Raw genomic sequence first — 15,921 nt, forward strand, 5'->3', positions numbered from 1 at the left:
TTGACATAACTACTTCCAGAGAGTTAATTGTAGAATATGGCACTCAACCAGATCTCCTGTAAGGTGTCTGGTTAGAGTGGTTTTGGCTTCATTGCACGGGTTTTATTAGCCAGTTACTTTGAGGTGCTCACGTGTGGGATATGTTTGTGAGGAGGAGCTGCTGTTAATTGAGAAGTTTCTTTCTATATTTAAAACTAACTTTTTGGTCTCGAATGATTACATGAAGGCTTCAGAGACATTTCCCAGGATATCTGACTCGTTAGCTCCGACTGTGGCTTTGCATCATCCTTGCAGCTGGTGGGGACAGGACCCCGAGGGCCGCGTGCCCCCAGCCTGGCACCCACGGACCGCGCTCCGCAGGGCACCTCTTTGCCATTTGTGGTGTTGAAAAGGAAACCGTTACGGCAGCATCCTTTCAGCCATTACATTTATTAATGCATTTCCTACAATATTAGGAAATTTGTATCTTCAGTTACATGAGTTAATTTTTTTAAATGCATATAAAACCGGTTTGGGAGTATGTGTGCTCATTTTATAATCAGTCTTCCATTAAAACACAGGAGGGTGGGAGCAGTGACTTCAGAGAACACCCACGATTATTGCTAATGCCTGTTGTTAAACCATCACATTTAAAAGAGCTGGTGGAAGAACTGTTGTTTCCCCCATCAAAATTTTCAGTGAATTTTTTTTCTATTTCAATAGAAGGTTTATTTTTTTACAATTTTATCAATAACTCAAGGTTTGTGATGTTCGTGATTCTTAAAAATTTGTCATTAAATATAAAATGTATAATAAATAAAAACTTTTTTAGTTATAATGTAACAGGAAGAATTTGTAGATGAGAGCTAAAAATGCTGGACTGCCACCTGGGGCAATCCTAGACCCGTGGGACCTGCCTCCTTAAACGCAAATTAGTTGTTCACTGAAATAAGATGTTGCAGTTTTTTGAGAGCTCTCTTTTACACCACAGCAAGATTTCCTATTAAATGTAGAATAGGCTTCCAGAGCGCTCTAGGATCTGTCCTCTGTAAGTACTGACTAGCCGGCTTCCAGGACATGCAGAGTGGGAGGAAATTAAAATGGGAAATCAGAGGGTCAGGCTCACAATTAACAGCATGTCAAAAGGCTCTTGGGCTGGCTAAGCCCGTGTCAGTGCTGCAGCAGTTCATTATGGCTTTCCAGAAGTCGTGAGGACTTAGCAGAGAAGCTAATGGCTTTCCCTTACATAGTATGAATGAAAATAGGCTGCAGTGCAGGAGTGGGTTATTACACTGGATCTAGTGCGAAGTCAGCGTGATGGCTGCGTTAGACACGGGCTCGTGAAGCACAGTGAACTCCAGTTGTTGTAACCAGGCTCTGAGAGCTCTGCCCCACAGAACTGGTGTATGGTGAAGGTTTTCCATGGCATCGCTGCCAACAAGGATCTCTGCTTGGGAAGAAAGCTGAGCCAGCAGGTACCTGTGTGAACAAGGACGGCTGGAATCAGAAAGAAAACACGGCAGGCTAGAGCGGGCAAGGCGCGCTGCGTGCGCTTTGGTCCCTCTGCCTTGGGAAGATTGGTGTAGGGGAAGCTGGGTACAATGACGGAGGTGCCAAGAAAGCAGATGCCCAGCAAAGGGACAGCGAATGGGACAGAAACGCCCGGGGAGCAATGAGGTTTTGTTGCAGGCCTGGCCAAAGGAGAAGTGCAGCGCGCGGCGGGCAGGGCTGCCCTGCGGGAACCCCCGTCTCCCTGGCTCGCCCACCTTTCCCGTATGATGGTTTACAGAAACTTTGATTTTGGGGCCTGTTTCTGGTGTCCGCTTTGGAGCGAACCTCCCGAGTGCCTGCAGCTTGCCTTCGTACAGGGGTGCGAGGTCTGCAGGGGAAACTGGTGAATAGACCCTTAGTACTGAGTAACGGGACAAAAATGTGAAATGACTTTGTAGAACCTTGCATCTAGATAGTCAGAGCAGGCAGAGGGGTCAGCAGGGTTGTTCCCACTTTACATTCTTTGTTAATGTTTGCAGCTTTCTAGAAAATTCATAAAAAGTTCATAGAAACTGTACACCAGTTAGTTACCTGCCTTTACTGGGTGCAGTGATCACAAGCTGTTGGTTTTGTTAGCTGGTTGGATGACTTGTGATACAAGGTTTTTTTGTTGTTTTAATTTAAAATATTCTTTATGCTGATGTTTTTGTTATTCTGGAAATATACAGTATACAAAGTGACACTTTAAAAATCAAACAGATATTTTCAGATTTTCGTTAGCTCACACTCGGTGTACTGAGTGTTCGGAACAGGCAGGCAGGAATTGTGGTGACGGGTCTGTGCTTTGTTCAGATGAACAGTTACCAGGTAATCCCCCCAGTCCCAAGTCCCCTATTTCATACTGGTAAGAAAAAGCCCATGCATCCAAATCCCTCATTCTCCTCATTTTACTGTCTAAGAGGGACAAATTCCTTAATTCCCTGGAGCTGCTGTATAGCTATTCTTTTAAAAAAATAAATAATAAAAAAAAATCCTTCCTCAAATTTGGGAAGCCCTTTTTAGGAGAATAATGACAACAAGTCCCTACTACCCCATTGTACCATAATCTCTATAATCAGGAAAAAGCAACACAGTTAATAAAACACACAAATTTAATTTTCTCATAACCAAAATATCTTTTAAAATGATTACAGTGTTCTCCTTATTAATTCCCATATCCTGTACTCCCATCTTCTGTATGGGTTTTTTCTATCTCAAGTACATTTAGGTGTCAATTAAATTTGAAATATCTACATTTGTCAGCATTTCATTTTTGGCCAGTGTGATGTGCTGCTGATTTGTCCATGCATCCTGACACATGAAAAAAAGCTCCCGAGATGCAGATCTTCCTCATTAAAAAAGAAACCCACACTATCATAATGGTGCGCAGAGCCACGGAGCGCGTCCCCGGCTGTATCGCGCGGTGTTCCTGACACGGTATTTAAAAAGGAACAGCCGCGGCTGTCAGCACTGTCATGTGCTGCCGCTAACCGAAGACATGTTAAACTAAACATTAGAGAGAGATCAGCAAGTCATCTGCATGGTAACTCGGCTAAGAGATTAGGTAGGCAGGGGCTGGTGCAGTCATGTGGAGATGATGAGGGCTGGAGCTGTGACGGACACGTCCTTTCTTCCGTGTGAGGCGGCGGCGGTGCCGCGGCGGGCGCGCTGTGACCTGCCTTCGCCGAGACAGCTCTTTGTGCGGGAGGCTGGAGCGAGTGGTGGGTGGCAGGCTGCGGGAGAGCTGCGAAGTGGGTTAATGAGGGAACAGGCGCTTTTTGGGATTCTACTGCCTCAAGCTAATAAAAAATTTAAACTTGGACAGTTTTACATTGTTCATCCCTTGTCTTGGACCAAAATCCCCTCCAGAGCACACCACCAGTGGAACTTGAGTGCTTCCTTTTTTCTAATTATGAGATCTTGCTTTAATTTAAGGAGTCTTGCAGCAGCAACAAAACCAGTGCGTGTTAACTCGCTACGTATTTAATCGTATGTTCACCGAGCTGCTCTGAAGTGCAAGTGATGATCTAGCCAACAAGATCCAGCCTTATTTCTTCATAGCTTGTTCCCATCCGTTTAATACGTGCACACAGACACAATGCATTTGAGTGTCGCGTAGTCGGAAGGCAAACAAAAGGTATCAGAGGCAGTGCTTTAAGGGCAAGAAGTGTATATAAGTTCAAAAAAAAGAAATATTTTTAAAGTGTTTTTCATTTCTGGTTTATTTTAGGTGGAGCCTTTTGTTAATGCAAATTGAAATTTTTGAATAATAGTCACTTTCTTAAAAAAAAAATGAAAAAAAAAGAAAGTTAATAAAAATGTTATAGCAAATTTCTCCTAATGCAGTGGCACACCTTACTTCCCCTGGATACCGATTATAGCAGCAGAGAGGGAAAGAACAGCTATGCAACAGCTTTAATTGGAGTACCACAGACTGTGACTTAACACTATCAGCTGCATCCGCTGCCACCGCTATTTTAGACTTCTTATTAATTAGCGCTGACCTGATTGTGAATAAACATTTATTCGCAGTGGCAGCTCGGGCCCTCTTGAGCTGTGGGCTGCAGTGTCCAACTTCTGCTTTTCTGACCTAATATTTTAGACTGATTTTCATAACTTTATTACAGAGTTATTTAGTGGTTGAGACAAAAGCACTGGAAGTGAAGGCTGATTATGAACCGAAGTGCCACTAGAGGTAGTTTGTTAGTATGTCTGTACTTTAAAGGCAACAAATCAAATTCTTTTTCTTTCTCTCCATGCTTTTGGTCCTGTTCTGATTTCAGCAGTGGCAGTCAGTCCTGGTCAGAAATGACTTAGAGCCTACGAATCATTTGGTTTCTCTCTCCTCTGGAGCTTTGAATGTGACAAGTCGATAACTTCCTTTTCTCTTCCTGTCTCCCCCAGCCTTGTAAAGCCCATGCGACACTATACAGTCTTCCTCTCTGAGGACTCTTCTGATGATGAATTTCAGCAGGAAGAGGATCCTGTCTCTGGCTTCTCTGAAAACTTTTTCTTCTCTGCTCCTTTCGAATGGTCTATCCTTTATTCTGTCATTGTATTAATTCAGTCTTCGAACAATGGTTTTTGCATTGGTCAGGGTGCCTGATCCCACGCTTGGTGTTTTGGAAATGCTTCTGCAGTCTGTATGGCACTGGGTGAATGCTCAGCATTTCTCCTGCTTGTTTGTTTTGGTATTTAGTGGCATGCAAAAGCGTACTCCTGCATGAAACACTAGGCAGCAACACACAGCCTGTGGTTTTACATCGACTCGAGCTCTGTGGGGTGTAACCCTTCCACTTGCCCTTTGTTCCAACGTGCTGCTTGTGTTCCTGCCCAAACCTGCTGCCGTCCTCCCTCGTGCAGTGCTGGCTGTGCTTTTGGATTGTCCTGTGAGCCGTATTGCAGTGCAGTTATCAGCTTTTCCTAGTTTCACTTGCTTGATCCCAGCCTCTCTGTTCTGTCAGGTACCACATCCTCCGTGCCTCTGACCTAATATTGTACAAGGAACAGGAAGCTTGAGGATTTCTAGGGGGAGAAAGGGAGATAAATTGCACAGAATTGCACTCATTCCCTTAACAAGTGCAGTTACTGGCTTGACCAGAACCTGTAGGAAGAGGTGCCAGGGTACTGTGAGCTGCTGCTTCAGAAGTGTGCGAGGTGCCAGATCCGGGCAGCTCCGGGTGCTGGGAGAGGGATGCCCAGCCCCACCTGAGCAACTGGAGCCTGCGGGATGCTGTTAGACTAGGCTGGAGACAGGGGCTGCCAGCTTGGTAACGGAGTCTCCAGTTGCTAAAATTCATTGTGTGATGCAGAAGGCAGGTTCAGAGACTGCCAGGGACGGGACGTGACTTGGAGCAGTTGGGCGTGGGGAGACAGACCAGTAGGTCCAGTAGCAAAGGGCCAGAAAAATGCTCCCGCACTCTTGTGTTCGGGGTGGAGGAGGCCAGGCCACTAAAATGGTTTATTTGCAGAATATTCCTTAGGGGTATTTTTGCAGTGTGATCTAATGCTTAGCAGATGAGCACGTGTTATCTGAGAGACTAAAGATATGACCAAGATTTGCAAGATCACCCTCTTCCTGAGGACGTGCACCATCAGCTGTCTGTCTTGTACTTGCATTATTACGTTTTCGTGTTGCTAGCTGAATGCCTGCTGTTTGTGTGCTGACGGATGCAGACGGGCTGTCTATAAATTTGCATGATATAGATGTATTATAATGAAACAGGGAAAGAGGAGGGGGGGGTCTTCCATAGTATCTGTTTTTGCAGGTCTCACAAATATTTTCTTTTAATTGAAACCTTGTTTAAATGCCACAGTAAAACTGGCTGCCAGTCAAACGCCAGTCACCACAGCTACGTGTGGCACTTGTTATTAATTGGATGCGCATTATGCTGCTGTTCTCTGCGCACAGAACCAATATGCAAATCTGCTGGTGTGCATTTTTTTGCTGAGGTATGTGCAAGAAAAGCATCCTGCTAACTCAGCCTTGGCTGTAAATGTAAAATAGGTGTCTCCATAATGGATTGTGTTGTTTCTTGATAAGATGACACCAGTGTAATCATTGCAGCTCTGCACAGTGTTCCCAGCTACGGCAGGAGAACACTGAGTGATGTTCTGTGCTGAGTTAGCTCGAAGCAAGAGAACGTAAGTGCCTGCAAAACCCAGGGCCCTTTGCAGGGCGCTTGCTCTGACTTCTCGTGGAAAGGACGGAGCAGGGTAGCCCTGCTGTGCCTGAGGGGGGGCCACGCTGCCAGAAGGAGCCTGCCTCCGGTCCTTCCTGCTCCGAGAGGTCCCTCCTCAGCCTGTCTGTAACTGCACCATCACCGCTGTCCTCTGAGCGCTTCCCACCTAACGGCCTTTTCCTTTCTGAAAACCCCTCGAATGCCAAGTCATCTTTGTGTGTCCTTCTGCCCTCGGTCACTTCGCTCTTCCCAAGGCACTGTAAGCTGTATTTTGCCACCCAAAAGCTTTGTATAAAGCCATTCAGCTCCTTAGTAAATACTTGTTTAAAAAAAATTAGGAAGACAGTTATTTGCAACATGATTTTTGTTTCTCTCCTAGGCCTCAGCCGTACCGGGCCCTGAAGGAATCTGATAGTGCTGATGGGGAAGAGGCGGTCAGTCCAGAGAGATCAAAAGAGCCTCAGCCTCCGAGCCCCCTGCTCTCAAGCAAGGCCCCAGAAATCAACCTCCTTGAAGACATTTTCCCTAACTTAGAAGTAGAAACGCAGCCTCAGCCCCTCAGCCAAGCGAAGAGCCTAGAAGACCTGCGGACCCCCAAAGAGGAGGGAGATCAGCGATGCACGTTTGATTACCAGGTTTGGACAGGGTTTCATGTACCTGGGGGGTTTGCACAGAACTAGGGCTGGCTGCCTTCCGTTATTCTCTGGGGAACGTTTTCATATTATGGGGTAGATGCATCCATTTTCCAGTATTTGTTTATGCGTTTCAAAGTTCATTTCTGAATTAAGAAATTATTGGAATGGGACTCAGCTATAAGACAGTAACTTCTTCCACTAAAACTACAGCCTTTACTTTTAAAGGAGGAAATATTTGCCCTATTGCTCAGAATCTCTTTTGTCCGTTGCCTGTCCCACAGAGTTCTCTTTGAAGCTGATGCTCAGCAGTGAGAATGAATACCTGGGAATTTTCCTGCTTCTGATCTCCTGTCTGTCCTTCCAGGCTGCGTGCCGTTGTCCCTCTCCAGTGTGCAGTCTGTGGACAGATCCTCTTCCACTCATAGCTCAGCAGCCTGTCTTCACTTTATGCTCCACGTTGTGAGGAGGTCAGTAAAAGTTAACATCATTTTTAATGCCTTCTTGCAGAGAATGGATCTTGGTGTGTCTGAGAGGAACAGGATTGTGCCAACCATGAAGATGTCTCACCCTTACAACAAGCTGTGGAGTATGGGCCATGACGATATGGCTATTCCTACCAAGTATTCCCAGAGCTCACCAGAAAGGCCCTTGACTGCACTTGGTAACATGCCACCAACCACAAGGAGACCTCAGAGCAGAGACAGCGTTCTGGCTCCTGCAGAAAAGGATGAATCAAATCCTGCCATTCAAGGGAACATCACCATTCCTAGGCCACAGGGAAGAAAGACTCCTGAGCTGGGGATAGTGCCACCGCCACCAGCACCGAGGGCTTCCAAGCATCAGACTCCAGCTGGGCCAACAGAAATTGTCACCTCCCATGCTACAGGACGTAGCCGTTTGGTTTCAGATCCTGTCCCAGAGCCCTTTGGAGTTGGTAGTGTGTCCTTAGACCCTGAAATCCAGCAGTCTGTAAATTATTCCTCTCGTCCATCTCAGCTTTTGTCCAGTGCTACCAGCACTGCTGAGATGCTGCAGCCTGTCAAGGTGAAGACAGATAATACAGGTAATGAAAGTGACTACCTTCTAAACCTCCTGGATCCGCTGAAAACAGCCAACTGGCAAAGCAGTGGCCCACAGCAAGGTCCCCCCAGCCTGCAAAGCTCGGCCACTCCACCTGCTGCAGCTAGCTTTGTCTCAGTGGCAAGTGACTTTGTGCCTCCTCCAGCTGCACCATTTGTCCATCCACTTGGTTATCCTTCCCCAGCACCACCGCCTTTTTTACAGCCATCTCCTAACCCGTTTACGCAAACAATGCCGGGAGCCCTTTCAGTGTCTCTAGTTAGACCCCCAAGGGGCTCTTTCACCCCCTCTTTAGGTCACGCTTATAGCTCTAGCTTCATAACACCTAATTCTAGCTTCTACCCACCACAGAGACCTCAACCACACATTTCAACACTCTCCATGCCAAACTTGTTCAGCCAGGCTCCAGCTGTGCCCCCAGCGAGCTCCTTATTGCTGCAGAGCCACAGCCCTTCCCCGACAAGCTCTCTGCAGCCAGCAGGTTTAAGTGGCCCTTCTAAAACCAGAACGTTACAGGTGGGCCAGTCCAGCTCAAAGGTAGATCCCAAACAAGCACTAGCTCTCCTGTCTAATGAACCCCCTTTGATCCCTTCCAGGCCAGCTAGGGGCTTAGAGTCAGTGTTACTGTCCTCAAAATCTGAGGAGACAAAAGATCCGTTTGAAGATTTGTTAAAAAAGACAAAGCAGGACGTGTCATCCACACCAGGTAAGGTTGAACAGCTCAGAAAGCGATGGGAGACCTTTGAGTAAGACTCCCCATGGCCTTTGGAATTGACAGAGGGGATTTTTTTTTGTTGTTTTTTTGAGCCAGCATAAAACCAAGCATTTCTTTTACGGAAGGTTGAGCCAGGATAGCTGCAGGACCATCGCCGTGCACACGAGTGCTTTTTGCCCAGAGTTCAGAGTCCCCCCATTGTCCTGGTCCCTGCAACTGCTTCCTCACTCCCTGCCACTGAAAACCCCCGTGACTCTTGCGCTGACCAAAGCACGGTGGTGGTTGGGGTTGGGGTTGGGTTGCTTTTCCACCTGTAGCTTTTCAGACAGTACTACTGATGCAGAAGTTACTCCTTCCCTTGTATTGTCAGCCCTTAGCACAGCCGGGAGCACGACACGGCCCATCGTACTCGTGTTCTCTTCCTGCCCGTGTGAGCTGTGTTCAGTTTTGTTGCGTTACACGTACAGCTCCTGTGTTTTGCTTTCACCTGCAAAGTGCAGCAAACCAGCCCAGGCTTGTGGGCTGTGCTGAGTTAATCCATTAGGCTCCGAGTTTGTCCTGTCGTGAAATTCAGACATTCATTTAGGTTCTGCTATTGGACGAGCTTTTGTTGCAGGTTTTTGATTTCCCTCCCCAGGTACACTGACACTGGGAGGCAACAGGGACCTCTCTGGGGCAGAATTGTCATAGTTCCATTGTCAAAACCATCGCAGAGCAGTGGCTCAGGCTTTGGTCCTGCATCTCTGTTGGGAAACTGGAAACACCAGCAATTGATTTTCTTTTTTGGGGGTTTATTTGTTTGTTTTTGTTAAATACATCAGAAAATAGAGACCATAAAGAGTAACCTAGTTCTGATACATGTGTATGTTCATGTTATATATAAATATTATAGATGGCAGTATATGGATGGGATGTAACAATATCTTACTTGATTAGTAAAAACAAAAAAAAAAAAAAAAGAGAAAAATATTGGGGTGTAAAAGCTCCTGAGTTCAAGTTAAATGCCAGTGTGCTGACAAGGTGGGCTGAGCACAGGGCCCGGGGTGAGCCCAGTGAGTGCTGGGAGGGCGCTGGGCGACAGCCGCCTCTCGCTGCGGGGCTGCCCAAGTGCTAATTGCTGCCTGGAAGCAACTGGGGTTTCCTTGTGGGCTGCGAGGCGCTGGGCTCCTCCCGCCTGGCTGGAAATCCACAGCCTTTATCCCACTGCTGATGAGAAGCGGTTGCTGGTACAAGAAGACACTAACTGGACCATGAAATGGACTGTGAGGTATGAAGTACAAAAATACAATGAAAAGGTTAAAGGGTACGCTCACCGGATTTTGTAAAACACTTTTCTGTGGCAATAGTATTCCCAAGAAATTTCATGTTAATCTTAGCATCCCGTATACAACCTGCTGTCTTTGCAGTGATCTCTTTTGTTTTACCAAAGTGGTGCTTTTTTGTTTTGTTTTGTATTTGGGCACAACCTGATGTAACACGTTACTCCAGAAGAGGTAATTGCATCACCATTAAGCCTTTGATAAAGGAAATCATTTTGGACACGGGGGGAAATTCTTGTAAAGCTTTATCTGATTTCCAGTGTATCTATTTTATTCATATAATCTTGGAAGTTTTCTTACTCCGGTGTATGGAATGGCTGTCTGTGCGTCTGTGCAGTACGAAAGAAAAATACTCTTAATATCTGCAACGCCAGCGGTTTGGGAAGGACCGTAGGGTTACATTTCTGTAAGGTACTGTCAGTCTGACAAGCCGTTCAGCTGAATTTGTATTTTCTTTTTGTGTTGGAAGACAGATGGTTTTAGTATTGCATAGTAAAATATTTAAAGTCTAAGATAATAGCTCCATTTTACTTTGTACAGTTCAGAATATGAACGTTATATATAATTGAGTCTGGACTCTCAGGTCTCCTTTGCTCTGAGCTGGATGATAAGGCTTTCTCTGTTATGGGGGACATGTCCAGGCCCCAGAACGTTCCGCACACCACACGCCGTTTGGATTTCATGTACTCTCTTCAAATGTTTAATGTCACACACTGATTAGATCCCGAGTAGGCCCGGTACGTGTGCTTCACTGAACAGGAACACTCAGGTAATTCTGCATCACTGCACATCATTGGCCATCTCTGAGTATTTTCCCCTGCCTGTGTTTTGGGTTATTTTATGCAGTTGATTTTTAGACAAACAAGCACTCTTGGATTATTTTAAGTCAGTTTTGAGGCACTGAAAGGCATTAGCACCTCCCACAACTGGTGTCAGTCACCCTGCGCTTTGTTTGGGAGGGGGAAGGGGGGGCTCAGCACCCTGAGATCCAGTCCAAGGCCTGTGGGACCTTCCGCACTTCTTGAGTAGAACCTGCAAGCAGGACACTGGTTTTCGTGCCTCTCGTAATAAAGGATCAGTCTATCCCTCGGGCAGTATTTAGGTTTTTGTCTTACTTAAACTCAGGAATTCCTAACAGGAGTCACTGCTAACAGTGCCAGCTGTACCCAACGCGCCCTTGTCTGGGAGAGCAGGCTCGGATGTAAAATGTTTCTTTTGCTGCTGGAGAAGTTTGTGATGTTTTTACTGCCCTAGTGTACGGTGTTCCTGTTACTTCTTGTCTGATATTATTCATCAATGGCTTTATGCTCAGCTTTGTACATTTTCCTGTACTCACCGTACTTGTTTGCCTTTGGTACTGCTCCGCTTACTCACAGATGCTTTCTTCATTAGAAATCACTTTTATTTAAAAAAAGAAAAAACCCAACCACTTTTTAAGTTTCTGAGGCTGTACAGATGGTAAAACCGTTTTTATATCCTGTTCACTCATGAGGTTAGAATTAGACACTGGAATTGGAAGCTGTTGAGACACACAAGAATGCTGCTGAAGACCTCTCTCTCTTGTTACCTTACAGGCACACGTTGCTTACGAGAGGCCTGTGACTTCTCTGCACGTGGTAGGGGTTTGTTTTGTAACCTGCGATGAACAGTCTGAGCTGCTTAGATTTCCCCCCCACTTCTTTGTGTGTGTGTAAGAACTGAAGCGGGAGATGGACGTCGGGCCGGGTTTCTTTCTGGTTAGGAGGTGGTCGGAGTCTGGCAGTAACAAATTTCAGGGGAAATTAATGTCCCTTTAACCCACCGCAGGAAACCCCCGAGTCAGTGACACCCTGAAGGAAGAAGTGTGTGCAGGGACATTTCTTTTGTTAAATAGGAATGTTTCACACACAGTCTTCAAAAGAGCATGGAAGGGAACGATGGCTGGCTGCTTCCTCAGCTCTGTCCCTCTGCACTGCGGGATTTGTTCTAGGCTACTTGTAATTTCTTTTTAATGTGTTTTGCTCCTTGTACACGTACCACAGAGCCTTTGTGATCAAAGTGATTTTTCCAACAGCAGCAGATTAAATTGGTTAGTCGTGAACAAGCAGCCTGTTAGTTGCTGCTTTTTACAACAGCCAGGTCTGGAAAATGTTTTTTTTACTTTGCTTCTAAGTGTTGGAGGTTGAACAGCTTTGGGGGTTTAGAAAGTGAACCAGTGAAGACAACTGGTGCTGCAGTCCCAGCCTGCCCTTGGGGAACGGCAGTGGCTCGTGGTGGTGTCCAAGAAGTGCCTGGCCATGGGACTGCACCGGAGCACAGGTCTGTGACAATCCTGTCCCCGTATTTTCAAGTGGCTCCGTGGAATGGCATCACAGAACAGCAGTGACCTTGTCGTTCTGTTTGTAGCACTGTAAAATTAATTGCTTGATGAGAGTTACAACGTTGGCAGCGTAGGGGCCCTATCTAATCTCACCGTTCTTTTACTGGAAGCATAAAGATGGAGCAAGGGCGTGTGGCTGTAGGTGGAGCTCGCTGTGCACTTAGTGACGTGTAAATGTCCTGGGGCAGGTTTGCGTGGGCTGTTGCCAGCAGCCTCGTGCGGTTTCCCAGAGGGTTTGGGAATCCCGTTCCCAGGGATGTCAGCTGAGTTGTCTGCTGGCTTGTGGAAACTGAACCCGTGTTAGTCCTGGCCCGTGACGCTGCAGCGTGCGGTGGGAGTGACTGTCTCTGGTTTCAGGCTTCCCTGGTCGGTTCTAGCGCAGCCCAGGCGCCTGGTCCCCCCGTGCTGTGGCCATCTGGCCATACGTGGCCGCAGAGGGGTGTGTGCTGGCCGTGGAGCTGGCTTTGTCCCTGGGAGGTGCCCCAGTCTCTGGGTGTAGGCTTTTATTTCACTGCACGTGGACATCCACAGCTCCCAGCGTCAGTGCAGCCATTTGAATTACATCCAAGTCATTTATTTCCACGCTCTAATCTCCTTTCTGTCTGCTGCCCCGATCCCCCCGGCCGCTCTCTAAGCTCTGTCCATGTGACAGCTCTGCTGCCAGCACGGGGCTCCCGGCCGGTCCCGCAGCTCGGCTGGGCGGCCAAGCCCGAGACGTTGGCCCACTCTGGCGCTCTCCCTTCTGCTGTTCCTCCAGACCAGGATCGCTGCTGCCCCTGCTGCCATCTGTCCTGCCTCATGCCCCAGGATCCAGGGGCTGCTGGGTGTTCCAGGGCTCTGACCACACTCTGATCTTTGTGTCTCTGCTCATAAAATCAGAGATCAATGGTACAATGTGGCAGGACGTGCTTCAGGACAGGCGAGCAGAAAACCATCTAGACATCAAGTTACTCTTCAGGAAAAAAACAATCGCATGTCAAGGTAACTAGGTCTATTTTTAACCAAATTTTATTGTAAATTTCTTTTGAAGGACATTCTAATTTTTTACAAATTATAAAATTTACAATTACAAAAAATCAGCATCATGATCATTAACTACAGCAAGTCCAGTTTTGTGAAAAAATATATTCAAAAATTAAATATCAAAAGAAAGGTAAGTTCATTACTGAAAAAAAAACCACTTTCATAAATTATTCTGCAGAAATGCTCAAGACACTGACAAAGTATTTTTACACTTTTGCTAGTACCGGCTTTGGGTGCTTGAAATAAGAACATCTGCTCTGCTAATCCTGTCAAGCGCCCGAGCAGGAGCCTCCCTGCTGACCCCCGGAGCAGCCGGGGCTGCAGCCAGGCTCGCTGCTGGCGGTTTGCTGGTTTTTAGACGGCTTTACTGGTGGGGGTTTGTAGCTTCTTGTTGCCTTTCAGGATATTTCAGTAGCTTAGTAATGGTTCTTATAACACAATTCTGGGTTTGTTCTCAAAATAAGACAGGCTGGAGCAATATTGGTTCATTTAGATCCTGTTGCTGCCTTCATTTTTCTACAATTTAAACACAAAAATAATGGAGCGGAGCTAAAAATTAAGAGTAGCCACCTCTCGTGGTGCTGACCTGGGGTACATCAGGGCCGAGTTTTCAGAAGCCCAAAGCATACTCTGAGCTTGCTGTAGGTTTATTACAAGTCAGTATGGGATGAAGAAAAACACCCATCCCCTTGCACTGCTGCTCCCCAGGAGGGGACCCACCGTGAGGCAGGTGGTTCTGCAGCGCTGGGGCTGTGTTATTCCTAATAAATCAAAGCGCCAGCAAGCTCCCCAAACCGGGGTCAGGGCGTTCCTTTATCAGTGCCCCGTCCCCCAGCCCGGGTGGGATCACCACTTGCTCTTTCAGCTTTTCCTCAGCAGTGGAAGGGATCTTCCACACAAAATATTATCTTGTCTCCCAGTGGTTTGTTTTTTTTCTGTTTTCCAAAATTTTCATTCTTCACCTTACATCAGCAGTTGCAGGCGTGCAGAAGGCCTGTTCTTCAGGGGACAGACCTGAGCAGTAGTTTTGTGCTCTTCCCTTTGCTTAGAATTACAGAAAAATTCACAGCTACAGTAAAAAAAAATATCCAAGAGCAAAACAACACTTTTTTCCGGTGGCGATTAGCTGTGGGGGGCAGATTCACACCCTGCTTGTTAATGCTAGTTTGGAGATTAAAAAGCAGACACCATTTCCTAAACTATTTCTCATTGATAGTTCTAGTAATTATCCCGAAATGCTAATGATGTCAGACCTTATTTGGCTGGGTCTGCTGCCTGTCTTTCTGCAGGCTCTGCCATGTTACACTGAAGAAACAGCAGCTACACCAGTAACAGAAGTAAAGCCCCCGATAAATACCCTTTTTAGGGCAATGGGGAACGGAGCGCTGGGTCTCACTACAGCACAACCCCTGTCTCCTGTTAAAGGTCACTAGATGAGTTAACTAAATTCCACTCTTCTGTATTGCCAAGCCCAAACCTGTCTGCCCCACGAGGTCTTATAGTATCTCCTCCCCTCCCCACACCAGCACGTACCACTTGGTGTTCAAACATTAACTCTCTTACTAAGGTCCGTTCTGTGGTGACGCCGCTTCGTGCCAGCTCCCGTCCCGGAGATGGCCACTACAGCTGGGAGCAGAGGGGAAACACCACCCTGCTGCCATCAACCTTGGTGCAAAGTTTGATCAAAGTCATCAGTTTTTCTACGTATAAACACCCTCCTTTCAAGAAAGTTAATACTGTAGCTGGCAACTCAGTCTCAGGAAGGCACTTAAATATCCCTATGGTTTAGTCTAGGCTTAGGAAAAGATTTAGTAGAAATGTCTAATACAGCAGAGTGGTGCTTATTTTCTGGTCGTGCCATGCTAACGCTGGCCTGGTTACGGAAGGACAGCAGCAGCTCCAGGGAATCTCTCCTATCAGTCACTCACTTGTCTCAGTGCACGGAGGGTGCACAGCGGGTGCACGGAGGGCCCGGCTGTCTCTTGCTGCTGACATGGTGCTGCATTGTTAGTGGCTCCGTGTACCCTCCCTCTGCTGCCACAGCCCCCGCTTGCTTCCTCTCCTCGTCTGCCCCTCCAGAACTACTTTTTTCCCTCCCAGACCTTACTGCTCTTGCTGACAGACCGATTTTATACAAATCTTTTTAGGGGATGTGCTGCACTAACCAAGCTCATTCAAGCAGTTGACTCCTGCTGCCGTAACAGCAGCGGTCGCCTGTAGCCTATGAAGCAGCTTGCAGCAGTACAGACCTGCCCTACAACACCACAGCTCAAGCCCTAAGACAGAGACGCTGCAGCAGTTCCACTGAACAACGACACAGCCCCTGGTGTGACCCCAGTTCTTATATCAGCCTCTCGGTCGGTGGCATCTTGATCACGTTCCACATTTCCACTCGAGCCCCATCTTTTTCTTGACGGCTCGGGCTGTATGTTCCCTGAGTTGCTCTCCTCCTCTTCATGGCAATCGCCGTGGCTGCAACAACTGCAAGGAGAAGGGCAGCCCCCACAGCCCCGACGGCACCCACAACGGAGGAGTTGCTAAGATGGGCCCACGGTGGCTGCTGCGGTAGAACAGGGTGTTACTCAGAGCGTCCGTGTGG

The 15,921-nt window shown here is 47.1% G+C and overlaps 1 protein-coding gene across 10 annotated transcripts in view; it reads left to right on the plus strand.

Moving 5' to 3' along the window:
• The window catches only part of DENND1A (DENN domain containing 1A), a 182,240-nt gene extending 171,813 nt beyond the window's left edge, over nt 1-10,427 (plus strand). For 5 of the 10 annotated variants that reach the window (XM_068413818.1, XM_068413819.1, XM_068413820.1 and 2 more), the window contains 3 exons: nt 4,414-4,542; nt 6,571-6,826; nt 7,334-10,427. In XM_068413818.1, the coding sequence (XP_068269919.1) occupies nt 4,414-4,542; nt 6,571-6,826; nt 7,334-8,656 (1,708 nt within the window). In that variant the 3' untranslated portion in view covers nt 8,657-10,427. The remainder of the gene's footprint in view (nt 1-4,413; nt 4,543-6,570; nt 6,827-7,333) is intronic. The other 5 variants (XM_068413823.1, XM_068413824.1, XM_068413825.1 and 2 more) reach the window with 1 other exon arrangement.
• The last annotated feature ends 5,494 nt before the right edge of the window (nt 10,428-15,921 follow it).

The sequence above is a fragment of the Nyctibius grandis genome, chromosome 16 (genome assembly GCF_013368605.1).
Source record: "Nyctibius grandis isolate bNycGra1 chromosome 16, bNycGra1.pri, whole genome shotgun sequence".
NCBI lineage: Eukaryota > Metazoa > Chordata > Aves > Nyctibiiformes > Nyctibiidae > Nyctibius > Nyctibius grandis.